The sequence below is a fragment of the Felis catus genome, chromosome A3 (assembly GCF_018350175.1).
Source record: "Felis catus isolate Fca126 chromosome A3, F.catus_Fca126_mat1.0, whole genome shotgun sequence".
In the NCBI taxonomy this organism is placed as follows: Eukaryota; Metazoa; Chordata; class Mammalia; order Carnivora; family Felidae; genus Felis; species Felis catus.
Genome location: NC_058370.1, coordinates 22,896,650 through 22,924,619, shown reverse-complemented (window position 1 = coordinate 22,924,619; position 27,970 = coordinate 22,896,650). Strand labels below are relative to the sequence as shown.

Below are 27,970 nucleotides of genomic sequence, written 5' to 3'. Positions count from 1 at the left end.
AGGCTGAATGAATTGGAATGAATGAAAATGATGACAGGGAGGAAGCATTGCAAGCATTCAGCTGAAAGAAGAGGGTGAGGTTTGGGTGGAGCCCATGGGATGGGAAAAGACATATAGGGTAGCAGGGGGTGTTGTGCTCTCTCAAGAGAGCCTGTCTGGGGGTTTGATGGCCCAGGGGGAAAGATGTTGGGTGTTGCTGCTTTGGGGGAGGAAATAACAATCTGAGCAAATTGCTTATATAGCTGCAATATGCCCGGCTCTGTGCCAGGGCCTCCATGGGTGCTGTCGAAAATCCTTACACCAAGCTGGAGGCAAAGGGACTTACCAGCCTCCTTTTACAGATAAGGAAAATGGGGCTCAGACCCAGGGCTGTCTGCATACTCTGACTCTTACCACAGTTCAGCTCTGCTTCTTGGAAAAGAGACTCTTACTATCAGGGTTCCAGGAATCTGAATCTTCTTGCCTGTTGAATTGGGGGCACACAAATACATCCCCTAAAGCCTATAAGCCCTTACTCTCTAAAGATCTGGAAAGTCGGGGCTGGTGCCAGTTTAGAATTTCTTCAAGGTAGGAGAGTCAGGGAAGCGAGGGGCCTTCACATCATCAGTATTACCAGGCTGTGAGCAGCCTCCAGAGTTGGACTTCATATGTGTCTGGTCCAACGGTGGCTCGTCCGTGACTGGGTTCGTTGGGATTCTCAGCCAGCTGCCACTAGAGAGGGTGTTCCCTGGCCCAGCCAGAGAAATCAGCCACCCACAAAGACAGGAGGGGACTTGTCCCAAGTTGCTCTTGACATTGGAGAGCCAGGTGATGGAGCCCAGTTCCCATTTCGCAGGCTGCAGCCAAGGATACTTCCTAGGCAGAGAGAAGGAGAAGGGAACTGGTACTTACCGAGCGGCTTCCATGGGAGGCAGCAACGGTTGGTCCCACTGCACAGCTAGGAAACTGATGGCTTGGCCAATCATTCTCCTCCTCTGTGTGTCCCCCTGAGCTGGACCTTGGGTCATGAGGCAGAGCAACCACATGGCAGGCACATCCTCTGTGCTCTGCTCACTCCCCTTCTTCTTTGCCTCCCTGGGAGGTAGACACCCCCAGGACCCATATGCCAGTCTACTTTGGCAAATGTTCTCTGAGCCCAACTATATGCAAGATATGATTGTAACTGCACCCATCTTTTTCATACCAAAATCTAGACAAAGGTTTTGATGAGGGATTTTTGTTCTGCTTCTGAATAGACACAGCCTCTTGTGAGAAAATACTCAGACATTGGAACAGTGGACTAGAGCAAGCAGCCTGTACTGTCGCTTTCAATTGTAGTAATTCATTTGATTAATGCTTTACCATTTGCCCCATGGTTTCTCACAAATTTGACCATCCATACGTATATTCATTCCTTTTATTTTGTTTTCCACGTGTTGGTTCTGGATGCTTAATATTTGTTTAGCCTATTTTTGATTTGCAAAGTACTTTCATCCACTTTATCTCAGTAGATCTTATATACCTCTGGGAGGTCATTACTATTCTTGTTCTCCTTGTTTTCCAGAAAGTGACTTGACCAAGGTTACTCTGGGATTCACTGGCTGAGCTGTTCATTCATTCAACAAATATTTAAGTGCCTGCTGAGTGCCAGGCAGCGAGCTGGCCTTGTCACTACAGTGGCAAGCAGAGCAGTCTTAAGAGACTTAGTCACTCACCTCCCAGAGTTCACAGTATCACTGAGGTCTAGCCAGGATTTACGCCAGCACTCCTGACCCGCACCCTGGACTCTTTCCACTGCAGACCCCTGTAATTTGGGCTTGTGGCTTAGATCTAGATTGTTGTAGTCTGTGAGTCCTGAGCCTAGAGCATTATGGAAAAGCAAGCCAAGGCAGTAAATTTCTGCAAACTGAACTTCAAAAGTGACAAAAGAGGTCTTCAGTCATGACTTAATTATTAACAAGAAGGTGAGAAAGGACATCTCAACAGAAGGCCATCTGCTCCTTCTCCTGGGGGACAAGGGGTGGGGGAGTTGCCCGAGGGCTGCTATACTCAACATCCTGGCCTGAATTTTCTCCAGCTTCCAAATATTTGATTACAGTCTGCACAGGTGTGGAGCCCTATGGCCATGTGCTGAGCTGGGGACCCTCCCTTGCCTCCTTTAATATTAAATGAGACGAAATAAAGGCAGATCCTAGAATTTCATGCCTAGAAAGGACTCTGGCCCAGCCCCCTCAGGTCCCATGAGTGGGAACCAAGCATTAGAGAGGAAGGGACTTGCTAGGATCCCATTTTGAAAGAAAGAATCCTTCCTCTTCCCGTCTTACCAGCCTTACATAATAATTTCCCCATTGCTCCCTGTAGGAGCTCTCTCTTAGCTGAACCTGTTCCACAGTCAAGCCATATTCACATCTTCCCTATGCCTTAAGACCAAGTTTTTTATGAGTCTGACATTTTTCCCCTGCCAGAGCCCTATGATGTCCAGGCTGCCTCCATCTACTGTCAGAGGCTGACCACCTGTTCTACAAGGCTAGACCAGTAGAGGCTAGGCCTCAAAATCCAGATGCCTGGGCCCTGAGACATACAAGAGGTTTCTCTGGGTGCATTTTGCTAGAGTTATTTTTATGTATTTGTATATTTATGTATGTAGAGTTATTTTTATGTATTTTATGTAAAAATTACATTTTTATTGAAAAAGCAATTTGTGTATGTGGCTAAACTTTCAAACTTTGTAGAAAAAAGTGCCCAATGAAAAATTCGGGTCTCTCCCACCTCCACTCCTCAGTGATCACTGGGAACAGTCTTGATGTTTCCTTCCAGAAATACTCTTCATATATGGGCAGCTATGTCAATAGCATCCTTTTTTATTACACAAATGGTGGCATATTCTCTGCCTACAGCCTGCTGTTTTGTGCTTTGTCTTCTTCACGCAAGTCTAACTATGTTGTAGATATACACAGGTCCATGGCCTCCTTTTCCATGACCATGTGACAGTCTGTCAGTGGATGGACCACCAGCTGTTTGTCCAGTCCTCTGCTCAAGGACATTTAGGTTGTTTCCAGTGTTGCTGCTGTGAGCATTGCTGCAGCGAGCACCCTTCCCCACACATATGTATGCCTGCACGTATGCCTGTGGAGCTGTGGGAACCATTCCTGCAAGTGAAATTGTTGTTGCAAAGAGTCTATGCACCTAAAATTTTGCTAGATGTTTTTAAAAAAGTTTTTTTTAATGTTTATTTACTTTTGAGAGAGGGAGAATGCACGAGTGTGAGTGCAGGAGGGGCAGAGAGAGAGGGAGACACAGAATTCAAAGTAGGCTCCAGGCTCTGAGCTGTCAGCACAGAGCCTGATGCAGAGCTTGAACTCATGAACCGTGAGATCATGACCTGAGCTGAAGTTGCACGCTTAGCCAACTGAGCCGCACAGGTGCCCCTGCTAGATGTTTTTGAATTACCTTCTTTTGCATTCTGAAAATGTGAATTTTTTAAAAAGCACTCTACCTCCCCTGGATTCAAATTCATTTCCTTGGTTGAGAACAGACTTTTCCAGTTCAGCCCAGACAGGGGAAGGGGGTTGGCCAGTGTCACCCAGTAGTCCTCAGCCAGTGAGGTATTTCCAGAGTAAGGTGCTGATGGAAGGAAGTGAGAAATGAAGGGAAGAAATGGGCTGGAGGGTTGACAAGATGGGGCCAGGATTGGGTGGAGGGAATTCTGTTGTAGGTACCTTGGGACCTGTTTATGACTTGGTCTCCAGGGAGAAGCATCCTCCCTCCCACACTGTATCCTCCTTCCTGTGTTTCTCTGGCTTGGGCTGCACCTGCTTGGCAGCTGCTGGGCCAGTGAACTCATTTATTCAGCAAATATTTACTGAGCTCCCGAATACTGGTGCAGGCTTGGCCACTATGTCCCTGCCCTTCTCTGACCCTCAATTTTCTTCATCTGAAAAATGGGGAGGCTCATCCATACCTTTCTCATGTCACGAGGCTAGTGGGAAAATTTGGTAAACCAGCCAGTGGGGAAACCCCGTAAAACAGATTATAGTGGTTTTAGCTAGACACTGTACCAGGCACCCTGGAGTCACTGAGTCTGATGTTTGGACCAGTCCTGAGTGGGCTACCGTCAGTCTTAATAGATGGCTGGGGCAGCTGTTGGTGGGTGTCTCCAATTGCTATGCCAGGACAGAGTCAGGCTCATGCCTAGGATGAATTTGATTTGCCCCAGGATGCTGGAACTCCAGGGCCTGCTCAGGATGAAGGTGATTGGGTGACAGGCGAGGAAGAGGTAGTCAGGGAGACCAGGAGGGTCCCCACGCCGCGGCCAGTTTTGCCTCCTCTGAGCCAACAGGAAGGTCCTTTAGAGTCCCCCACAGGGCATTTCTGCCACTCCCTTTCAGCCTTCAGCAGTGGTAGGATGAAGAAGGGGAAGTTCTATAATTTTTCCAGTTTAAAATGACTAGTTTAAAATCACCAGCCTAGTTCCTTCCTCCCATTGTATCAATGGGAAAACTGAGGCCTGGAGTTGGTCTCCTCCCAGGTGTCCCAGTGAGTGGGCAGCCTTATTCGGATTAGAACCCAGGTGTTCAGCCCTCCCAGGCCTTAACCCTCACCGTCTTTCCCACATCGTCCCAGTCTTTAGTTTCACTTTGGGGTTAAAACCCAAAGTGAAAGAAAAAGGCAAAGCAGGAAGCAGCTGCCTTCATTCAGACCCAGCCCAGGCTGGGACTGGCCCTGGGGGACCCAGGCCGAGCTGGCCTTACAGGAGGAGAGCAGGCCTTTTCTCCCTCTTGCTCTGGAGGCCCTGGGGGGGCGGGGGGGGGGTGCAGCAGGGCCCAGCTGGGAGAGGCGCCAGGCTACAGACAGGCAGTGGCGTTCTGGCCTGTGGTGTCTGGGAGACGGCCAGTCCGACGAGTTTCCTGGTGAGAGCCTCACCCGGGTGTGGCCGCAGGTGAGGAGCTACTACCTTTTAAACTCCCGTCCTGGAGCAGGGCTGAGCTGGGCTTATGCTGGCCTGGGAAAGAAATCCTGGCTTCCCAAATCCAGCTTCCACAGAACAGTCCCATTCTCCCTGAAGGTAAGAGCTAGGGCTCTGTCTCTACTGTGAAGACTTTTAATTTTTTTTTTTTTCAATGTTTATTTATTTTTGGGACAGAGAGAGACAGAGCATGAACGGGGGAGGGGCAGAGAGAGAGGGAGACACAGAATTGGAAACAGGCTCCAGGCTCTGGGCCATCAGCCCAGAGCCTGACGCGGGGCTCGAACTCACGGACCGCGAGATCGTGACCTGGCTGAAGTCGGACGCTTAACCGACTGCGCCACCCAGGCGCCCCTACTGTGAAGACTTTTAAACTTTTGGTCACTTTGGGGCAGGTATTTAGCTCAACTCCTGGCAGCTTCTTAAGGACCCAGATGGCCTGAAAGCCTTTCTGCCCTGGTTCTAGTCCCAGTCTCAAGAACTTGGAAAGGGCAGGGGTTGGGGGAGCAGGAGCCATGGCTTCTCCCGAGTGTTTAGGTAACTTCAGGCAAGATCCTCTCCCCTCTGGGTTTCAGATTCCCCATTTGTTTCTTGGCAGGAGGAGCTCTTTCTAGCTCTGCCGTTCAGTTGAATCAGTTTTGATCCCTTGGAAGCTAGGGAGTATCTTAACACCTGATTTGGTTGGCCTGTATATTTCAAAGATTAGCTGGGTTCTTAAGTTCCTGTGCTTTTTCTAAGAAAATTCTCAGCCTTGCCAGAGCAGATATGGTATCAATTTTGTTGCTCAACAAATAACAATTTCAGTGTACTTCTCTTCTCTGCACAATCACGGGGTCCCCAAGCACAAAGCCATTTTGGTTCAAGTCCACTCCCTGAGGGCTCACGCCGAGCACATGGTAGGTGATCAGGTAGGCCTAACTGTGTTAAGGCTGAGCCAGGCACTGGGGGAGAAGCCCACACCCCAGAAGTCTCACAGACCTGTAGTTAAGATCCTGGCTCTAGTGACATACTGCTGGAGTTTAGATCCTGGGCTGCCACCAAGAGCTGTGAGACCTTGGGCAAGTTGCTTAACCTCTCTAGACCTCAGTTTCTTCATTTGCAAAATAGAGATGATAATATTACCTGGCATTAGTCTCAGCATGTGGACAAGAGAAAGAATGTGTGTAAAGCACTGAGCAGTTTCTGGTACAGAGGAACCACTTAAAAAATGTTAGCTGCTGCTGTTATTGATACCCAGGGGAGAGAGAAGACTTGAAATAGCTAAAGACTGTCCATGTCCCGTGCCTGGAAAGATGTAGGTGGACTAGATACGGTGTTTGGAGGGATATCAAGTTTTGTCTGCCAAGTGCAGCGCTCTGATGGGGACTCTGGAGTGAATTGAGGCAGGCTTTAGAGAGAGGGTGACCTTCAAAACCTCAAAAGCTGGGTAGGATCCAGGTGGTGGAGATTTTGAGAAGAAGATACCCTGGGGTCTGGGGGTGCCGTGGGGAGGGGAGAGGAAGGGGTTCTGGATTAGGGAGGAATGGCAGGGGTTGGCTGCCCAGGGCCAGGAGAACTGAGATAAGCTAGAATGCCTGCTGAGGGCCATCAGAGTCAACTAGGCACTCAGAGCCAGGGTTTGTCTCTGAAGGGTCATCACTCCTTGGACCAGTTTCCTGCTGGGACCTATTATTGAGTGTGCTGTGAATAGATATGATAGTTCCAGCTTCTCCTGGAACTTTCTTGCCTTCCCAGGCTTCGTGCGCTTCGTGATATGGTGTTGCCCTGCACAGGGGTGTGGTAGCAGTCCACAGGTGTCTGCCTGCCTGGGGACAGTTTGGCCTGGGCTAGCGTAGGAAGAGTGGAACTTGGCTGACAGCACCTGTAACAGCAGGCTGCCTCTGCTACTGCTGCCCCAGCAGTTTCCACAAAGGGGGCGCGCATAACAAGTGTATGGAGACACTCATTAGAAGAGGGTTTGGGTTCATCCCAGCCAATTCCTCCCTCCTCACAAGCCAACCTCCAAACAACCACCCCCTCTCTTTCCAAAGAGTCAGCCATTCTTGTGCTCAGAGTGCCAGGGGTGAGCCAGAGGAGGGTAGGAAACAGTTCAGACTTGGTCTCTTTCCTCAAGGAGCTTCCATTCAGCTTGGAATCCCCATCCAAGAAGGTGACAGATATACAAGATACTCTCTGCTTGTGATAAAGAGCCTTGAAGGAAACAAATAGGTGCTGAGAGGGAACTGAGGATGGGGAGGGCACGTCAGGGAAGGTGAGGTGACCAGTGGGAAAGAGGCAGTCAGGGGCAGATTGGGAACAGCAGGGCTCAGGACCCTCAGGTGGAAAGTGTTTAGCATATTGAGGGAACAGGGAGAGGTTCTGTTATATCTGGAATGGTCTGCAAGGTCAGGCAGGGCCTCATCAGTCTCCGTGACCTTGTTTGCTCTGAAGCAAACAACTTTCTTGCCCTGTAGGAGCCAGAGTGTCAGTGAATCAAGAGGTGTTGTTTTTGTTTTTTTAAATTAACATCAGAACTCCCAAATACTGACCTTCTGATTGGTTTTCATACTGATCCTAAGTCCTCAAGAAAAGGGTTCTTCAGCACTCCCTATTTATTGCTAATTTCCTTTCACATACCACCTCCTGGTTCACAGGGTTTGTTGCTTCTGTTGGCAGTTGGTTGCAGGTTGCAGTTATTGCTGTTTTTAGAGGTAATACAACAGAAAGGCTAAGTGACTTGCCCAAAGTCACACAGCTTAATCAAGATTTGAAGGTTTTTTTTAATTTTTTAAATTTATTTTTTAATGTTTTTATTGATTTTTGAGACAGAGACAGAGCATGAGCAGGGGAGGGGCAGAGAGAGAGGGAGACACAGAATCTGAAACAGGCTCTAGGCTCTGAGCTGTCATCACAGAGCCTGACACGGGGCTCGAACTCATGGAGTCTGAGATAATGACCTGAACGAAGTCGGACGCTCAACCGACTGAGCCACCCAGGCGCCCCAAGATTTGAAGTTTTGGTTCACTGTTCTTCTTATTCTACCACACTACTTCTGTGTAAGAAGGCCAAAGCAGAAGTTTCTATTTTTAGCAAGGTTGCAACTCTAAAATGATCACAGTTAAAAAGTGTCGTATGGGGCTCCTGAGTGGCTCGGTTGGTTGAGCATCCAACTCTTTATTTCAGCTCAGGTCATGATCTCACGGTTCGCTTCATAAGTTCAAGCTCTGCATCTGGCCCTGCGCTGACAGTGTGGAGCCTGCTTGGGATTCTCTCTCTCCTTCTCTCTCTACCCTCCACCCACTCTCTCTCTCTCAAAATAAATAAACTTGAAAAGTTTTGGTTTGGAATGCCATAATAGTAATTGTGTCCAGGCGATGAGATTAGAATGACCTTTTTCCCCTTATTTTCTACAATGTTATTTATAGTTCATTCTTTTTCTTTTTCTTTTTTTTTTTTTAAAGAGAGAAGTGTGCATGGGCGCAGGGCAGGAGCAGAGGGAGGGAGGGAGAGAGAGAGAAAGAGAGAGAGAGAGTATCTTAAGCAGGCTCTGTGCCGATGCAGGGCTCCATCCCAGGCTTGTGGGATCGTGACCTGACCCAAAATCAAGACTCGGATGCTCAACCAACTGAGGTGCCCCTGAATTCTTTCTTTTTATTTCCCTTTCTTGAATGTCGGGAAGGAGATTGTAGGCAGATTATAGATCAGCCCCTTCTCACAAACACATTTAACTCAAAGTTGAAATTTTAAACATTCATGTTATAAGTTTTTTTCAATTTTTTTTTACATTTATTTATTTATTTTTGAGAGACAGAGACAGAGCACAAGTCGGGGAGGGGCAGAGAGAGAGAGGGAGACACAGAATCCAAAGCAGGCTCCAGACTCTGAGCTGTCAGCACAGAGCCCGACGCAGGGCTTGAACTCACAAACCGTGAGATCATGACCTGAGCCAAAGTCAGACACCCAACCAATGGAGCCACCCAGGTGGCCCTCATGTTATAAGTGTTTTAAATATTTTACTTTGTGACTTTTGGATTTGGGGTATAAAACAGCAAGTTGATATTTGGGGCTTATTGGTAGAGAATTCCTCAGTGGACTCCTCACTAGCCTCCCCTTTTTAAAAAATTGGGATAAAATGCACATAACAATTTACCATCTTCCCTATTTTTAAGTGTACAGTTCAGTGTCATTAAGTACACTCACATTATTTTACCACCATTCTTCTCCAGAACTCTTTTCATCTTGCAAAACTGAAATTCTTCATGCCTTAAACAACCGCTGTCCATTCCTCCCTCCACTCAGCCCCTGGCGGCAACCACCATTCTACTTTGTCTCTGAATTCAACCACTCTGGGTGCCTCATTCACAGGCCCATTTTAAGAGAATGTATTGGAAAGGGGGTAATATCTCTGAATAATTAAGTCTTTGGGTGGTGATTAATTCTCCCAGTTAATGCACACTGCAACTCACAGTTTCATGTGCTCATGTTCCAGCATAGTTGTTAAAAGACTGATCATCTCCTGGGAGGGCTTTCTCCACATAGGTGGCCTTGGTTCCAAAGCCCATGGTGGCTGCATGGAGCCTAGCCACATCCCCCCTGTGGAGGTGGAATAATAGGACGGGGAAGGCTGTGGATTTAATTATAGGACCCAGGCACAGTTCCTTAACTACTTACTTGCTGTGGGATTTGGGCCAAGTCTGTCCACCTCTCTCAGCCTCAGCTTCCTCCTCTGAGAAATGGGACAAATACTTCCTGTCATGTGGACATCCCAAAATCGGTGAGACAGATAATGGACTTCCTTTTGCAGTCTTGAGGATCCTAGCACCGTGTTCAAATGTGGTTAAAGGCAAGGCAAATAAGGCTCCTGATCCCCATTTTGCAGAAGAAGCAGAGACTTAGAAGTGACTGGCCCGAGGTCATTCAGCACTTAAGTGACCACATGGGGCTGAAAACCAGCTACCCTCACAAATTGCAGCTGTTGAGGGTTCCTTATTGGTCAGTCTTTTGAGGGTGAGGAGACTGTGAAACAAATAGTTGCTTTCCTATCTTACTGGTTTTTAAACATTGCCCAAGAAACTCTGTTGTTGATGGTCCTACAGGGAAGGATGAGGGGTTAAGGTTTTCAGTGGGGAGTCAAGGACAGTGATTCTGCACCATGGGAATAGAGCATTTCTGTGGTGATCATCTGGCCCAGGGACAACAAATACCTTGCTCTTTGCAGTTACTTCCCATACTAGGCTCATGGTGGTCTGCATCAGTCAATCCCAGCGTTCCCACTGAGCCCGTGCACAGCGTCAGAATCCTTGACACAGGCGGGTACTACCAGTCAACGAGAAATAGCACACTCAGTGCAACCTGTGCCATTTCCAACCTAGTATACTCCCCAGCTTTTACAGATGTGCAGCAATCCTGGCAGGGGAAGGGACTGTTTCAGGGGCAGGTGATGTCACAGGTCTCTTTGTGAGAGTGGAAAAGGGTCTGGCAGGACAGCGCAAAGCCTGGGGAGGTGTGATGAGTATGCTTGCAAAAACATCGAGGCACAGTAGCTCCCAGAGGGGTAGAAGCTGTCAAGGTAAAGTCCACTTTCTGCAGCCCTTGGGTGCTGGTTTGGGCTTGAGGTCTTTGTGGAGGTGCACTGTAGTGAGACTCTACCAGCAGCAGGAGAAGACCGAACCTGTGTTTCTACAGCGGCTTCTAAGCTTTGTAGGATTTTGTGTGGCAGTCTGGCTTGTCATGAAGTTGTGTTTTTACTGCTTGTCATACTGGATGCTGTGAAGTTTGGGTTCTGGAGATTGAAACCTGTAGGGTTTGCACTCACTTAACAGATAACACATGATTTGCCATGTGACACTGAGCAGGTCCCTCAACCTCTCTGAGCCTCCATTTCTTCAGCAGCACAAGGGGAGATGGTGAGAACATCTCCTCGCTGGGATCAAATATAATATGCAGGTGTAAGGACCTCGGACAGTGACTGGGCCACTGCAGTAGCCACCGATTCCTGACCAGACAATAAATACCACTGGTAATTATGAGTATCAGCCACTAAAATTCACCTGCTTCTTACACTGCCATTGTGGGGGCAGGGTTCTGTGGGCAGGGTGGGTGACCTTCACTTGGGTAGGTGTTCTTTCAAAGAGATCTTCCCAAATGTTACCATATTGTGCTTTCAGAGGTGGTTGGGAGAAAAATCGAGTAGGGAGGGCTATGGGGGCGTGAGGAGGACTTGTAGTCACGCTGTAGTCACGACTTGTCCCAGCGCCTCTGTCTCCTGCTTGCCAAGTCACTTCTTACAGATTTTTCTCTACTTGCTGTGTCCTCACAGTCTTCTTCCAGGGGGAAGGCCCTGAAGGTCTGTAGTAGTTTTGGGGTAAAGTCAGAAGCAGGGTCCTACCTTCTAAGTGTCAGCAGACATTTGCCTGGGCACCTTTTCTGGGCTGAAGTTGAGGTTACAGGGATGGAAACCACATAGTCACTGCCTTCAGGGGGCTCAGGGTCTAAAGGGAGAAGCAGAAAAGCAAACAGGCCTATAAAACAGTGTGGTGGTGAGGGCCAGTAGCACATCTACACATGGGATGTTGACCCAGCAAGGGAGCCAGGATGGAGCTGGAGCCCATCAGGGAAGGCTTCTTGGAGGGAGTAATGCTGGAGCTGAGATCTGGAGGAGGAGGCAGAATGAGGGAGGAGGTAGGGTGTTGCAGGCAGGGAGCAGCCAGTGCAAAGGCCCGGACGCTGAATAATTAAGCTGTGACCTGTGTTGGCTTAAAGAGGGTGCAGAGAGTGGTCACCACCCAAAACTATCAGATGGTGATGCAGGTGTGGCATGGAGAGGGTGGACGGCTGTGGGTCCTCAGGGCACTGAATCTTCCTGCCCCAGCCCTTGGCCTGAGGAGTGCCTTGGTGGGGCTGGGATTGGGCAACAGCTATGTGGGACTCCATCAAGCCCTTTCCCACCTATCTACTCGAGACCCCCTCACAGCCATCCCAGGGCAGTGGGCAGGGCAAGTCCGTGTTGTTGACATTTTATGGATGAGAGAAACTGAGGCCCAGGAGCCTAAGTGGTGCGGTGAGTGAGTGCAGAGCCAGTGCTCACACGCTCAGACTCCTAGTGCACAGCTGCTCTTGTAGCTCAGAAGCAGGTATGTCGTTGGGGAGGGGTGGCAAGTGTGGGCCAATCTCCTTTTCTGAGGATGGGTTCATCATCTCAGGTAGGGCCTCTGTGCTGCTAGTTTTCCCAGAGGAAGGCGTTTTAAGCCCCATCTGTGCCAAGGCCCTGGTGTTAGTCCTCACATCATTTCCCTTGTAGCTAGGCTGAATGAACATTCTCCTGTGTCTTTTCTGCTTATTGATAATGATTCTCTGGATGCAAAAAACAAAACAAGTTTGAGGTATGAATGTCACACACACACACACACAAATGCTGTCTGATGTCACATCCACAACTGGGTGTGAAATAGGAGGGCAAAGAGAGGACAAATATCTCAGGCTTGGATGGAATCTGAAAGGTCACACCCACGAGGGCTTGTGTCTTCTCCCAGCAGCCATCATGCCTGTGTGTAGCCTAGCTGAACTCTCCTGGGCAGCTCTGCCCTTTAGAAAGTGCCTCCTTGTAATGCAACATGTTTCCCCTCAACAACCTCACCTTCCTGTCCCCACTCTGGTTGTAGTGTGATAACCTGGAGCACATATATGTTGTGACAGTCTTCTAGTTATTTGAAGATAGTAGCCATACTTTTCTGAATTGGCTTTCTTTTCCAGACCACTATCCCAGTCTCTCCCAGCTCTCCTCACGTTGAACTAGACATGACTCATGGTGCACGTGTATCATACCCCACTTGTGGCATATCTTTGACAGACATCACTAATCAGTCACAGCACTCTTGTTCAGTCAGTCCCTGGCTTTCTCACGCAGTGCTCCATGTGGCAGTGTTCCATGTGGCTACGCCCAGGAGGCATTTCTTTGCCACCTCGGCATTTTAGTGCGAGTTTCTTCAGGACAAGGACTTACTCATCCTGAATCCTACTGCCCGGGACCCAATGTGTGGCTTCCCTGCTGTAAAGTAACCATTTGTCATAACAGGATGGATTTGTCACAGTGGGAATTCTCCCCACACAGGTTGCCTTCTTCTCATCGGGTTCCATTTGGTCAATGCCCCTTGTCCAGAATTGCCAACATTACCCACAATGTTATCCAGAGTTCAGTGGGACTGCACCCCACCCTGGTCCTTTCTCTGTTAGTGCAGCCTCACACCGTGTCTGTGGTCAGCTGGAGTCGCTAAGGCATTTTTCCACATGTGCTGCTTTCTTACGTAACTGTCTAACTTGGGATCAAAATCTTAATATAAGCTCTGAGGACTAGGCCCTCTCCCTTCTTAGGTCTCTGGCACCAGGGCAGGCAACATTGCCAGTGCTGACCTGACCTGAACTCAAGGTTTTCCCCATTCAGTTCTGTACTGTTTCATCCCATCTCTCAGCTGCCCAGGGTTCCTGGCTCTGATTCTGTCACCCGATATGCCACCTGTCACAGTGAATGAGCCTGTTAACACCTTTTTTCTATTCTGGGATCCTCTTGGTCATTCAGAGTGATGAAAGAGGCCAGCAATCCAGGTGCGCAGAGCAGCAGTGTCTGGCTCTACACACAGGACACGGGGGCCTGTGACAGCCTGTAAAAAGCCAGGCTTCTGTGACCCATCACCAGGGTTTGCCGTCAGCCCTCCAGAAGTGAGGGTGGTTTTTTTTTTTGGTTTTTTTTGTTTGTTTGTTTGTTTTTTTAAGGCATTTGCTAAGTAGTACTTCCCAGACTGGGCCCCTGAGACCTTGGAAAGGCAACAGTGAGTTTCACATGCTAGAGACCGTATTTGAAAAGCCAAACCTTGGATTCTCCACCCCGGCTCCCCACTCCCCACTAGGCCAGACAAGAGGCTGTTACATCAGGTTTTTACACTGAAGTGGGGCAACAGCAGCCCTGTAACTCTGAATATCATCTACTCAGCAGCACCCTCTACTACCAGTTACAACTTTGAGATACAACAGGAAAGTCATGATTCAATAACTGCAGCTTGGAAACTGGCATCTCTTTAAAGCTCAGACTCCCAGGGGTGGTGGTCATAGGTGTCCTGGGGGGTAGGGCAGGAGCCTCTGAGCACAGCTGTTGGCAGAGCTGACTCTGCAGGCAGGTCTCGGAGGATAAGTAAGACGACAAGATGATGTTTGTGGCAGATTCCAACACAGCATGGACAAGGGGTGGGGCGCCTGACTGGCTCAGTCAGTGGAGCGTGTGACTTTAAGTTTCAGCCCCATGCCAGGTATAGAGCTTTTTTAAAATTAAAAAAAAAAAAGGAAGAATGGCAAAGAGTGAATGTTGCCCGACAGGTCGCTCACTGGATACTGTTGCAGTAATGGTGGAAATGGATTTTGGAAACGGCATGCCATTTGGGGTCCCCTGGTCAGAGGCTGAAGGAGGTATAGGGCTCCACACAGGTGGCTGCCTCCCTGAATGCCTGGAGCGGGTGGTCTCCAGGCTGGGAATGTGAAGGCATCTTCCTTTCTCAGTCTGGGGAGAAGAGGGAACACATCCACACTTAGAGCCCCGGACAGGGGTCCCTGCTCTGCCACTTGATGCTCAGCACATGTGCCTTTCTGATCCTCAGTTTCCTTGTTTGTACTGTGAGGAGGTTGCAGTAGTGGGGTGGGTCTCCAGATACTGTGTGGAATTCCAGATGGGGAACAAAAAAAGGAAAACGGGAACTGCTCTGAGGAACCTAGGGTGGGATGAAAGTCCAAAAGCCTTCCTCAGTTCCCCCTTGTGGGCCCTCAGAGCCTGGTTTGAAAATTACTGGCATTACTATCTCCTAGGACGTTGGAGTTTGGAGGCTCCACATCCTCATTTCTAATCCCAGCACCCCTTTGACCGGCTGTGTGACCTGGGAAAGGCGGCCTCACCTCTCTGAGCTTCACTTTGAAACTGTAAGAGCCAAGTTGGGGAAGTCCTGGGTGACTGGGAAGCTGATGTGCAGGTTTCTGGTATCTGTGGCGAGAGGGCCAGAGCATCTGGGACCACACATCTGGAGAAGGGCCTGAGGAAGGGGGCTGCTGGCAGCAGTGGTCACAGGGGGGGGTTGGGGTGTACCTTTTCCTTCCATGTGCTGGGGGTTCTGGTCCAGGGTGCGCCAGGCCTCTGCCCCCCATGGCTAGCAGAGCCAGAGGCTGCCACCTTCTAGCCCACTCAGGAAATCGTCACACCCCGCTTGAGGATCCAGGAAATGGGAGCCTGTCTAGGTCCTGACTGGGGAATTGGCCTGGCCGGGATCTCAGCCAGGCCCTGCTAGGTGGCGCCGAACTCCAGCCCTGGGCTGTGTGGTGAAGTTGTAGCCACGAACACTGGCTCTGGAATCAAAAAGGCTGAGCACAGATCCTGGCTTTCCCACTCACTGGCCATGTGACCTTGCGCTGCTCACTTCTTCTGAGCTTCCCTTTTTTCCTCTTTGAAACGGGAATGGTAGGCCTGGTGAGGTGATGAGCTGAGAAGTTAAAGTGCCTCATGCTGGGCCAGCTCACGGCCCCCCTCAGCCAGGGGAGATGCCCCGGAGCACATGAAGTCTTCCGGCCCAGAGACCCAGCTGACCTGAACTCTGGGTCCATCTGGACGGCACTGGACTGCCTCTAGCCCCTTAACCCTCCCTCCAGCCCCTCAGGCCTGGACATGTCAGGACAGAACCCTCTCACACCCTTGCCCTTAGCTGGGGTGCAAACAGTGCTTCTGAGGAGCAGCTGTCTCCGGGGGCAGAGGGAGGGGAGTTGCCACCAAGCAGGTCCCTCCCAGGCAGCCACTCCAGGCCCGTGAAGGGGGTTGGCCATCTGTACGCTGGGCAGGGCTCTCCCACCACCTGTGCCCTGGTGCCAAGAGTCTGGAACCAGACCCGGTCTGCCCACCAGAAGGGGCTTTCTCTGTTTTCACCGAGCCAGACTGGAGATGCCAGCACAAGTACCTCCTGGCTGCCTTAATTTCAAGGTTCCCAAGGGCCTCCTTCCTTTCCAAGGGGGAGGCCCTCACAGACAGCCTTCCTGAGAGCTGGGGGAGAGGGGCTAGAGCTCCAGAAAAAGCAAGGTCTGAGGACAGCTGCTCCAGCAGTCACAAAGTCCACATAGTCACGTGTGCCACAGGCTACACTAGGTGGCAGGCAGGTACTGTACTGTGTTTTTTAAAACTTTGAATGAACTAACTCCACTTCAACATTTGAAGGTTTTATTATTATTATTTTTTAAGTCCAGATTTCTGACTTCTCTCACCCAGGTCTCCACAAGCAGCTGTGGACCAGAGGAGTTAGATAACCAATCTCCTATAGACATTTGAACTTGTGACCCCCATTCTAGGTCAATCCACTTAGTTGACAGCTGGGGAAACCAAGGCCCGTAAAGGTTCAGGTCCGATGCCCACCACATCCAGTGTTGACTCTAGAACCTGGTACCTTGGCCTCACAGAGCAGAGCTTTTCTGCACTGCCACTCTTCAAAGTAAGAAGCCTATTCCCTCCTCTATAAAACGTCAGTGATAATTATCTCCCCTCCCAGGCCTATGTCTGGAACAAAGTAGCACCTGGCCAGGACTCATTCAGTAATGATTCTTTTAAATGTGTACTTGTAATACGCCCTCACTGGAAAATGTTGCTGGAAGTGCTGCTTGCTTTCTTTCTCTGCCAGCTTTTAGGAATGGTTATTTTCAATTTCTGATAGCCATTCCTTAGGGTTTATTGAGCTCTTATTACCACGGCCTCATTGCCCAACTTCAAGCAGACTTACTCAAGGCTTTACTTCACAACAGACTGTGTTCCTGTAGTGGGGGCGGGGGGGGGGGGGCTCACCTAAAAGCTCAAGGCCCTGGTCCTGGGCATTAGATTCCAACTCAGAATCAGGAGTAAATCATTCTTCCTTGAGCCTCAGTGTACCCAACTGTCAAATAGGGATTTGTTCATTTATTCAATAAATATTTCTAGAACCCAGCCATGTACTGGCCTGGCGCTGGGAAAGCATTGTAATTATACAAGATATTTAGGGTCTCTACCCTTAAGAACCTATGTTAGTCAGGAGCTCTTTCTGGTAGGAGAGAGACAAAAAACAAGTAAATCAGTAAGTTGGTTAACACTTGAATGAAAACAAATGGGGTTCTCAAAGCTGAAAGCTTTAGACAGGGCGGTCAGAGAGGTCCTCAGATCAAATGGGAAGGGGTAGACATGCAAAGATGAGGTGGGGATCATTTCAGGCCAGGAAGAGCAGGTTCAAGGGCCCTCAGGTGGGCATGTGCCTGGAGTGTCTGAGGAAGAGCAAAGAGGCTAGTGCAGCAGGAGTAGAATGAGCAAGGGGAAAGTCTAGGAACTGAGGCTAGAGATGGGGGTGGCAGGGGCCAGTTATTGTAGGCCAACGTGAGGAGTGTGCCTTCTATTCTTCATTGAGTGGGGAGCCTTTGAAGGCTTTAGAAAGGGAAGGAAGTAATCCAATTTGTACTTTAAAAAAATTCCTCAGGCTGCTGCTGTTGGGAGAGGGGCTGTGGGTGTGCTGAACCACTGACAAAGCAGGGAGGCCAGAGGGCAGAAGATGGAAGCCTAGACCAAGCCGGGGGGATAGAGGGAAGCCAGTCTCTACAAAATGTGCTTTTGTAGGGGAGGGGCAAGGCCTTGCAGATGGAGGTGGGTGGTAAGGGGGGCATTCCAAGGCTTCTGGAGTGTAATCGAGTGCATGAGGTCCTCTCTCTCAGAGAGCAAGGCCACTGTGGAGGAGGAAAGGATTCAGATTCATTCTGGAGGCTCTCAGCTTGAGATGGCCTTGGCAGTGCACATGGAGCTGCCTGGTGCACTGGGCTATTGAGATAGGAGGTGATACGCCCTTCTGGCTGCTTTCAGGTCTGGTGCTGTGAAACCCTCCAACCATGGTCCAGTTTTGGGGGGACTTTATGAGGGCTGCTGTGGGTAGGAGGAAGATGCCACTGTTCCTGTTGTCCAAGCGGCCCCAGGAAGCAGAGGACCCTGTCTGAGAGGAGACAGCCCTCTCTTCAGCCTCCTTGCCTTGGTCCCTGTCTTCCCTTTACCAGTTACATTACCTGAATTCTACTTTACCAAGCTGTGCCCTGCCCACATCGGTCTTCACATGCCTTGGGGGCTGTCCTGCTCCTTTGCTCACAGAGGATGCCTTGATGTGAAGGCATTTCCTTGCCACTCGGTGACTATGGTCCATCCTTCTAGATCCAATCAGTCAGTCTTAATGTCTTCCTGACAGGCCCCCAGCTTGTTTCCCCAGGAGGTGATCATTCTCTCCTTAATCCAGAACCATTGGTAACGGTAGTTGCAGGGGCCCAGCTATGATTACAGAGCTTCCTGTCTCTCATCTGTTTGACTCCTACTCAGGGCATACTGGATATTGCATCCCATTTTCTGGGTAAAATAACTGATGTGCCCAAGGCTGCTCCTCCACATGACCCTTACCCAGTTAGTGCAGTGGGTGGGGGGCATAGGGTAATAGTCAACCTTCAGGCAGCCTGAGTTTAAGCCCCAGCCCCAGCTCTGCCTAGCTGGGAGGTGAGATAAGGCAAGTCATTTCGCCTCTCTGAGCCTCACCTGTAAAATGGGCAATGACAGAGCTACCTCACGTGTACCCATTTTGAGGCTTCAGTTGGCTAAGGTACCATCCATTCTCATTATTCATAGTAGTTATATTCATAAAATCTGACAAACACTGAATTAATGAATGCTGAACCATTGCTCCTATGGGAAATAGAGGCCCTGCACATTTTCACCAACTAATCAGTACGTATATTGTTTTGTGTGTGTCTGTTTAAAGATACCTTATTTAATGTACTGATGATTTATTAACACTGAATTGGCCAATAGCACTATAACTCACACCTGAACAAGGCTTATCTGCCACGCGTTTTCTCCGTAGGCATATCACAGCCTTCTTGCACTCAGGAACGCTAGATAGCACTTCAGCACTATACTTGGGGGCATTTTAAATAGAGAATCACCAATAAAAAGTACAAAAATGGAAAAACATAGCACTAAATGGACCAGGAAACGGACACTTGTTTACAGTGTGAGAGCCGAAACAAGAAGGCAGAGAGAGTCACCTGTTCAACCTTAGCCGGGAACCTTGTGCATTGGGTGACTCAACTTTTCCTCTGTGCGTGTCTGAGAGTGACCACAAGCCCCCTGTGACTATTGATTTTGGGGTTACAAATAAGTTTTATCAAGGAGGTGAATTCATAGTTACAGGAGGATTGACTATATGTGAAGAGTTTGCTCAGGCCAGGCTTAGTCGTGCTCAGTGTAGGTCTGCTTTTAGTATTGGAACCATTACCCACAAGAGTGCATCCTGGTTTCCGGACAAGACTCCAAGGCAGGGCCAGGGCTCCCTGAGCTATGTGGCTTTGTCTTCCCCAGTGTACCGCCTTTGTGTCCTCTTGGCTCCTATGGGTTTTGGGATTTGAAACAGGTGTAGATTCCAGAGGCCTTGAATGCCCCCACTGAAGGGTTTGTTCCAAGTCCACTCACTGGGACTTGGCACCATTGAAAGGTTTCAAACCAAGTAATGATGTGGCTGGACTTCGCAAATGGCCCGCCAGGGTGGAGGAGGTACTGGAAAGGCAGGACAGGAGGTTGGGGGACCAGGGAGGAGCGGTGTGGGTGGTCCAGGGGAGGCTGGCTCTAGGTCATGGGGAGAGGAACAGATAAGAAAGGCAGTTAGGAAGCAGCTGGTTGTGGGGAGTGGTGGGGGGTTCCCAGGAGGATTTTGGGGGTAAGAGGTGCTGCCAGGCCCTCTTAGTGGAGTTTGAAATTAAAGTTTGACATTGCTGACTCTTGGGGCACAGTGAGGGAGGTGGCTTCCAGACTGACACAGTGGGAGAGTGGGGGTCACACGGGTTGTCAACAGGAAAGTGGCTCTGAGAGGGCAGTCTGTCCCTGATCCTGACCCAGCTGCTCAGAATTCCCTTCCAACTTCCCCGGCTTCTGGGGAAGAAACAGGGAAGAAGGGAGGAATTTGAGGCTGGTAAGTGAGAGCTTTGAGTTCTGTTTTTTACCATAGCACACAAATGAGTGGCCTGATTTAGCTGTGTGGTTTCACAGGTTGCTCATCGGTGAGAGAGGGAATGGGATCTTCTAGGCCCTCAGCCCTTCCTTTGACGAGCCCTTTCCTAAGCCTGGCAGAGCCAGCAAAGGGAGTTGAGGCGGCTCTGGCTCCAAGGCCAGCTCTGTCCGCTCACGTGGGGCTTAAGAGGGCCCCACTGCCTCTTCTGTGAAGCCTGCTGCCATAGCTCTCATGCTATCTGTGGCCCCCACATCCACTCCTCTTCAGGAATCTAGGCGTCTTCTTCTAGCTTGGACCCCTGGTTGCCTGCAACACAAGGGTTGTGCCAGGCCTCCAAGGCACTTGCAGTGGGGCTAACTTCCTGGGGTTGCTGCATCTATAACTCTTGGGAGATGGGAGTCACAGCCATTCCACTGAGTGTTTGAAGCTCTATTTGGCCATCTTATTACATCTTGATGTTAAAAAACACAATGTAGAAATAAATTCATTCTGACCTGATAAGAGTTTGCTGGATAAAATCTTGAAGCAGAAGGCAGAAATGAGACAAAGGGAGCTTCTTCTTAGAAGAAACAAGGACTTGTGTGCTGTGGGGCAGGAGGCTGGGCTGGATGTCTGGGGCCGGGGGCAGGCTGCACGGAGGAGGCATTGCACAACTGGCTCCTGTCTAAGCCTGAGCTTGAGGGATTGGCATGGCCAAGCTGGGGGCAGGGAAGCACGTGGCCGCCGGGGGCAGTGGCTCAGTGTGCACACATTGCTGTGGCTCAGCAGGTATTTCACTCAGGGTCTTTGAAAATGTGTGTAAGGACCAGCTGGAGGAGATGGTCACACTCAGGGGATGTTCACTCTCTAGCTTCCTGGGCTGAAAAGTTTTCCAGAGTGAGTGGATGAAAAAGTTGGACCTATGTGCTATGTTATTATAAACTATGGCATGTGGAATATCTCCCAGGGCCAGGAAGGGCCGCAGTCACATCTTGGAAGAGGCAATGCTGGCCAGGTCCCACATCTTGGGTCTCTGGGGCACTTGCCCCACCTCTAAAATTTAACTGGCAAATGATGACTGTGCACCGTCTGGGCTAGTAACACGCGTGGGACACACTCTCCGTCAGGGGCGTGGCCACAGCCCTGAGTGCTCCAGGTGACCCACAGAGAGAGGAGGGGGGGCAGACTGCCTGGGCCAGCAAGAGCATTGGATGGAGGGACTGGCTGAAGGACCTGGAAAGGGATTCTGGTAGAATGAGCGCATGTGCAAAGGCTTGGGTGCATGCGGAGTGTGGTGTGTTTGGAAATGGGTGCATGTGGCTCTCTGAAGCTGGAGGGGCCATCCTAGGGGGTGGGGGGGACAGGAGATGAAGCTACAGAGATGGGTGGTTGGGACTAGGCTTTAGAAAGGGCTCCAAATTTGGGAGGAGACAAGAACCTTGCATACTCCAGTGTTGGGAGCCTAGAAGGGAGCCTTCACTAAGTCTAAGTAATCTTGATTTGGGGCAGCTGAAGGGTTTTTATAACAATGATGAGGTTCATTTTCTCATTCAACAAATATTATCGAGAGCTTTCTATAAAGCTTAAGGTGTTGCCCTGGGCCTGAGATATGACCCAATATGCCAAGACAGACAGAGTTCCCCCCAGTCCCAAGCCTATAACCATCAACAAGTAAATGCCTAAATGAGCTGAAGACAGATGTGACAGATGCTCGAATGGAGATGCTGGCCCATCTGAAAGCAGAGGAAAGTCAGAGGAGGCCTCTCTGAAGAAGTGGCATTTGAAATGTGAGGAGTGGAAGCTTTCCAGGTAGAAGGAGCAGCATGTGCAAGAGCCCCAAGGTGGGAAGAAGGGCGGTGACGGTGTTGCTAGAAGGGGCAGGGGCAGTTGTTGGCCTGTATTTCACGGCATTTCCCACTTGTGAAATGAGAGCTGTTCTGTACAGTTGGGTCCTATCCCCCTGCCCTGGGGAAAGACTGTGCACAGAGCTGAGGGATGCCTGCCACCCGGGGAGCCCCTGACAACCTGAAATCCTCCCTGTGAGTCACATTACTTATCTGGCTGTGACTTGTGCCCAGGAGACAAAAAAAAATCCAAGATAAGTTCACCTTTCCTCTTATCACACCTGGCCCGGACTCTCGCTAGTTCACTTTCCCTCTAATGAGTGGCTGTCTCAGCCAGGGCTCAGGCCTCTGAGTACGTGTCAGCAGGACTCTGGACCTAGACAACCCTGAGCAGGAGGCTGGAGGGTCAGTCCTCTGTCCAAACTCCTGATTGTGGGCACCTCACTGTCTCCTGGTGGGGGTGCCTCTTCCACACAGATCCCTGCACACACTAACTCCTCCAGGCCAGTGGGAACTCCACCCCACAGATGGGGACAAGGACCCTAACTGGGGTCACACAGTCTTTGTCAGACTTAGAACCTACAGTTCTGGGTCTGCCGGGCACTGTTGGTCATTGGCTTCAACGAGCTGCTCTTAATGTCCGGCTCTTGCAGGAAAACTTTCCCCAGGGTTGTATAGAGAACCAGCCCGGCCTCTCCGACCAGTGACCTGGGGATAGTACCATTTTGGCTCACAACCCCCACCCTAGGCCTGGCTCACTGTGTACCACAAACTAGTAGCCATGCCAGCCCTGGGCTGAACCTTACCCTCTGTGACGTAGCCTATGTAATCCCTCCCTGTGGCCATCAAATTAGTATATGACAGAGCTGGGATCTGAACTCAGGCTTGTCTGGTTCCTTGCTGCCCTCTGGTTTCTGGCTCCTTATCATCAAGTGAATGGAATGACTCAAATGGTAGGATTTCAGGTAGTAAAGAGAAGGGATTCAGAGCAGGAATCTCTTCTTCATTCAATGATGGGAGGTTCCTCACCTATCCTTGAGTAAGGGAACAAATGGGAAAATGGTTTGAGTTTGTCAAGGGCTGTGTGAATATGGTGTGCTATTTAGAACACCTCCCCACCCACTGAACAGATGAGAGTACTGACAAGTCCAGAGTGAGGCAGGCACTTTTGTGAGGAATTGCCAGGGCCTAGAAGCCAGGCTTCTGCCTTTAGTCTAGCCCTTCTTCCCCCAGCAGTCAGATCTCAACTTGGGCGTCCCCCTGCAGACAGGCTCCAGGGTCTGGCAGGATACTGTGGGGCACAGTGATCAGTGAAGGCCCTAGACACCTGCAGCCCCAGCCTGGCAGAGAGGGGCCTGAAGACTGGGTAGCAGAATGAGGTAGGCTGTGCAGCCAAACAGATGTGGTTGCCACTTACTGTTAGCAACTCTGGGTGTTATCTGACCCTGAACCTCACATGCCCCTACTATAAAGTGGGCATAATCATATCCCCACTTTACAGAGTCACTGTGAGGTTTAAATTACAAAGCCATAAAACCGAGCACAGCTCAGTAAATGACCCACCTTGAGGCTGTGAGCCTGTGTGCACAGCCAGCTGAACACAGGAGCCCATCTTGCTTGAGCAGGCCTTTTCCTTCTCTGGCAGTACAAGAGAGGGTCATGTGCCTGTTGACCAAAGCGCCGCCCCCTGCTTGCTCTGCTGCCCATGTTCTTCTGCCCATGTGCCACATTTCTCAGGTGGGGTAGGCAGAGACTGGGTGTGTCTGGTGGGATCCCCAGGTTTTCTCAACGCCTCAGCAGGACTGGGAAATTCTGAATAGAGTAGGAATTGAGTGCTCCTGGTTCTGAGCTCCCAGAGCCCTTTGTCACCTCCAGACTCAGGCGTGAGGCATGGCTCCCAGCTCCTGGGCTCTTCTGCTGTGGCATCTGTTACTGTTCACTCATTTCATGGCTGTTTCTCTGCTGATGAGGCTCCTAGCTTTCCTGGAGTCTGTATAGGGCCTGGCCTAACACAAGTCTGTCAGATGAACTGACAGATGGAAGGGCTTTTTAAATTAAATTTTTATATTTAAGTAATTGTAATTTACATACAGTTGTAATAAATAATACAGAGGGATCCTATCTACTCTTTACCCAGTTTCCCTCAATGGTAAAATATTGCAAAATTAATATAATATCATAATGTATCAGAATATTGCATAGTATATCACAATACCAGAATACAGACATAGATACCATCCAGCCAACCTTACTGACTTCACCATTTTCCCTTTACTTGCTTTGTGTTTACTGCTCAGCAGCTTCGTCGTGTGCAAGTTCACGGCCCACCTCCTGTTCTAAATCTTGGCACACAGAGGATCCTTCTTGTCACCCTTTTATAGCCACAACCGTGTCCCTCCCTGCCTCTACATCACCCTCTGACCTGCATCTCCCTACCTGCCACTAATCTCCACATCTTTATAATCAGGTCATTTCAAGAATGTTTTGCAAATAGAACCATACAGTATGTAGCTTTTTGAGACTGCTTTTTTCACTTGGTATAATTCACTTGAGATTTGTCCAAGTTGTTGCTTATATTAGTAGCTGGTTCTTTTTTACCGATCAGGGGTATTCCACAGTCTGGATGTACCACAGACTGTTTAACCAGTCACTGAGGGGCATCTAGGTTGTTTCTAGTTTTGGGCTATGACAAATAAAGCTGTCATGAACACTCACGTATAAGTTTTTTTCTTGTGAACGTGTTACCATTTCTATGGGTTTGTAGAATAATTGCATATTTAGTTTTAAAGGAAACTGCCAGGGGGAGCAGATTCATGATCTTTGTGATCAAGAATTTGTGAGTTCAAGCCCCACATTGGATGTAGAGATTACTTAAAAATAGTCTTTTAGAAAAGAAAAGAAACTACCAAACCATTTTCCAGGGTGGTGGTACCATTTCACATTCCCACCAGCAACATATGAGTAATTCAGTTTGCCCACATCCTTACCAGAACTTAGTGTTGTCACTGTTTTTTAATTTAGCCATTCTGATATGGTTGTGTAGTGACATCTCATAGTGGCAGATGGATAGATTCTGCTGTGCCTTGCTCACAGCCCCTGTGGCACTGGGCCTGGTTTTGTGGGTTTCTGTTGGGCCCTCACCATGAACGGTAGCACCTTGAAAGCAGAGCTCAAAGTCACTCATCTGACTCCCACTCCTAGTCCCAGTTTGTTTTAGTCCTCATGGGGGAAACAGCATTTAGAGTTAAGATGCTGAGAAAAGCCCCAGGATCTGACCCAGCCCCTCACAGCAAGTAGCTACTGCTGTTTCAACAGCACCTTCTGTTTCAGACAAAAAGTTGAGCATGTAAGAAGCCAGCTGTGGGCCTTTACTGTGGGCCAGTCCCAGGCCAGGCTGGAATGGGATTCAGAGATGACCCCAGCCCCCACCATGGTAGGGCCTGGTTCCCTGAATCATGGTGGAGAATGGGGAATTGGACCAGGTATGGTGGACTCTTGAGGGAGGCAGACTGGTATATGGGGTTTTCACATAATGAGGAGATGGTGGGAATAGCAAGATGGGAGTAGGGTTAGCTGGACCCTAAAGGATGTATTGGTCTTTGACCAGACAGAAAGGGGGCATCCAAGCAAAGGGAAGGTAAAAAAGGAAAAGACCAGCAGGAACAGTAGGTCTGTCCGTGAGCTTGAGGAGGGAGCAAGGTTAACATTCTTTAGCACTCCTGACCTCTGTATCACTGTCACCGCATCCCCTGCCACTGGGTCAGGCTCTTTCACAGCCTGTGGCACCATGAACTTTATCATCTAGTCCATGCCCCAGCTGGATAATACCTTTGTGTGTGACTATGAGGTGGAGGATGTCATTGGTCCATGTTGGCATTCCCAGCTAGACCTGGCCTTGGACTAGTAGAAGAGTGGGCAGGGCCTATGTCTGTCTGTCTTGGTCACTGCTGTGTCAGACCCCCATTCTCCTGCTCCACAAATCCTTCCTGAGGGAATAGCCAAGGCCAGAGCTAGGGCCAGGTCAGGTGGGGCCTCAGACTTGAAAGGGGTTCCAAAGGTTTGGGACCTTACCTTCTCCTTGCCCTCCTCTCTTCTATCTGCAGGTTCATCATGTCTAGTGGCTTATAAGAAGACCCCACCACCGGTCCCTCCACGTACCACGTCAAAACCCTTCATCTCTGTCACAGTCCAGAGCAGCACCGAGTCTGCCCAGGACACCTACCTGGACAGCCAAGACCACAAGAGTGAGGTGACAAGCCAGTCGGGCCTCAGCAACTCGTCAGACAGCCTGGACAGCAGTACCCGACCGCCCAGTGTGACACGGGGTGGAGTCATCCCAGCCCCTGAGGCCCCGGAGCCACCCCCAAAACATGCAGCTCTGAAGAGTGAACAAGGGACGCTGACCAGCTCTGAATCCCACCCTGAGGCCATCCCCAAAAGGAAACTGTCATCTATAGGAATACAAGTAGGGGTCCCTTTCACACTCTTATGTCCTCAGCCCACCCTGTGCACCTGCCTGCGTGTAATTACATCTGGTGGAGGCCCACTAGGTCTCCTGGGCAAAGTGGTTTGTCTCTTTTGGAGGGTTGGCTCCAAGTGGCCGAACCAAATTCCACCCATAGCCGTGCCTTCCTTACGTTTGCCCACATGTTGCAATCTGTAGCCGTGGGCATGTGTCCCTGTTTCTCCAGTGGGTCATCCCAGTCAATGTAGTTACACTCAGCCAGCCATCTCCTGTCCACTGTTCACCTGTCTGTCTGTCTGTCCACTCCACCCTTTGCCCTGCCAGCCAACGCGTGGGAGGTGGGACTGGCCTAACAGTTCTCTAATCCAAGGTCAGCTCGGGTGCGGAGGCCGCAGCCCCGCTTGGCAGTGGGAGCAGCATGGAGCCTAGACGTCGGTGGGCCTGGGGCCCAGGACCCAGGGCCCTTGAGCCATGGGGGTTGCTTGAGGGGAACTTTACCCAGAGCCTTCTCGGGCCTGGGGGACAGGTAGGTGGTTTGAGGCACCAGGCCCATGTCAGGTTGAGAAGTGTGATGCTGGTCCTGAGGTCTCCCTCCATGGGAAAGGACCCAGGCAGATATTTCCCCAGGACCAAGTGGCCAAAGCCAGCAGACCCTCCTGGAAGCCAAACTCCCTGTCCACCCACAGCAGGACAGGGTGTACCAGCTCCCCTCTACTGCTTCACAGCACCTCCTGTACACATCAGACCACAGTAATCTGTCTTGTCAGCTGAGCTGGGGAAACTTGAGTCCTGCTTTGCAGAGTCAAGAGTTGCTCTCAGTCCAGAGTGCAAGGACTCCACCTGCCCTGACTGAGCCTCCAGACTAAAGTGGAACACACTCAGGGCACGGAAGAAGGAAAGTGGCTACAGTGAGCATTGAGCTTGGGGAAGGTGGAGCCCTCAAGGAGGTCAGGGTGGTGTGCGTTGTGGCTTAGGGCTGGAAGGGCTCTCCCATTTCCCCAGCTGCCTCTGATAACTGGATGTGGCTGAGTGGATGGCAGAGGGCTAGAATGCCAAAAGAACTTGGGACACAAGGGAGACTGAATGGGTTCCAACCAGAGAAAAACTCATTAGCCAGTTTCTTGCACTTGCCTGGGCTTCAGTTTCCCCACATGTACAGGAACAGAGTTGTCCGGGAGATTAATGTTTTCTGGGCTCCTTCATAAGGGGTTCAAGTCCCTGCCCTGTGCAGCTGCTCCAGGAGGGATTCTGAGGGACATAGAAAGTAGCCTAGTCTCTTGGTCTTAACCACGCAGGGTCTTTGGGCAGCCCCATCCTCTCCCTGGCCAAACCAGATAACTCCAGTCTTTTCAGAAGGTCTTAGTCTCACTGTTGGTTCCTTTCGTCCAGAAATTTACCTGGGGATGAGCATCCTAGCTCTTGGGCCTTCGCCTTCCCTGGTTTCACCCCCACCTGTTCCAAGCTCTTGTCGCAGCTCTTTGAGATTGGTGATGCTGTACTCCCTGAGCTGGCGCCTGCTGAAGGAGAAATGCAGTTGCATCCCCGTGGCGAGGAGGAGCCTGGCGCCCAACCCTCTGTCACTTCTGTGAAGCCAAGAGATTGGGAGTCCCCAGTTTCCAAGGATACCCTGACAACCCTTATCCCATCCCTTGGTACCTCAAGCCCTAGGTCAAGTGTGGATTCTCCCTCA

At 50.1% G+C, this 27,970-nt stretch overlaps 1 protein-coding gene across 10 annotated transcripts in view; it reads left to right on the top strand.

The window, feature by feature from the left end:
• DLGAP4 (DLG associated protein 4) overlaps positions 1-27,970 on the top strand; it is a 199,284-nt gene that overhangs the window by 139,210 nt on the left and 32,104 nt on the right. For 8 of the 10 annotated variants that reach the window (XM_023251270.2, XM_023251272.2, XM_023251268.2 and 5 more), the window contains one exon: positions 25,919-26,280. In XM_023251270.2, the coding sequence (XP_023107038.1) occupies positions 25,919-26,280 (362 nt within the window). Of the gene's footprint in view, positions 1-10,290; positions 10,494-25,918; positions 26,281-27,970 lie in introns of those variants that run through there. The other 2 variants (XM_023251276.2, XM_023251278.2) reach the window with 2 other exon arrangements.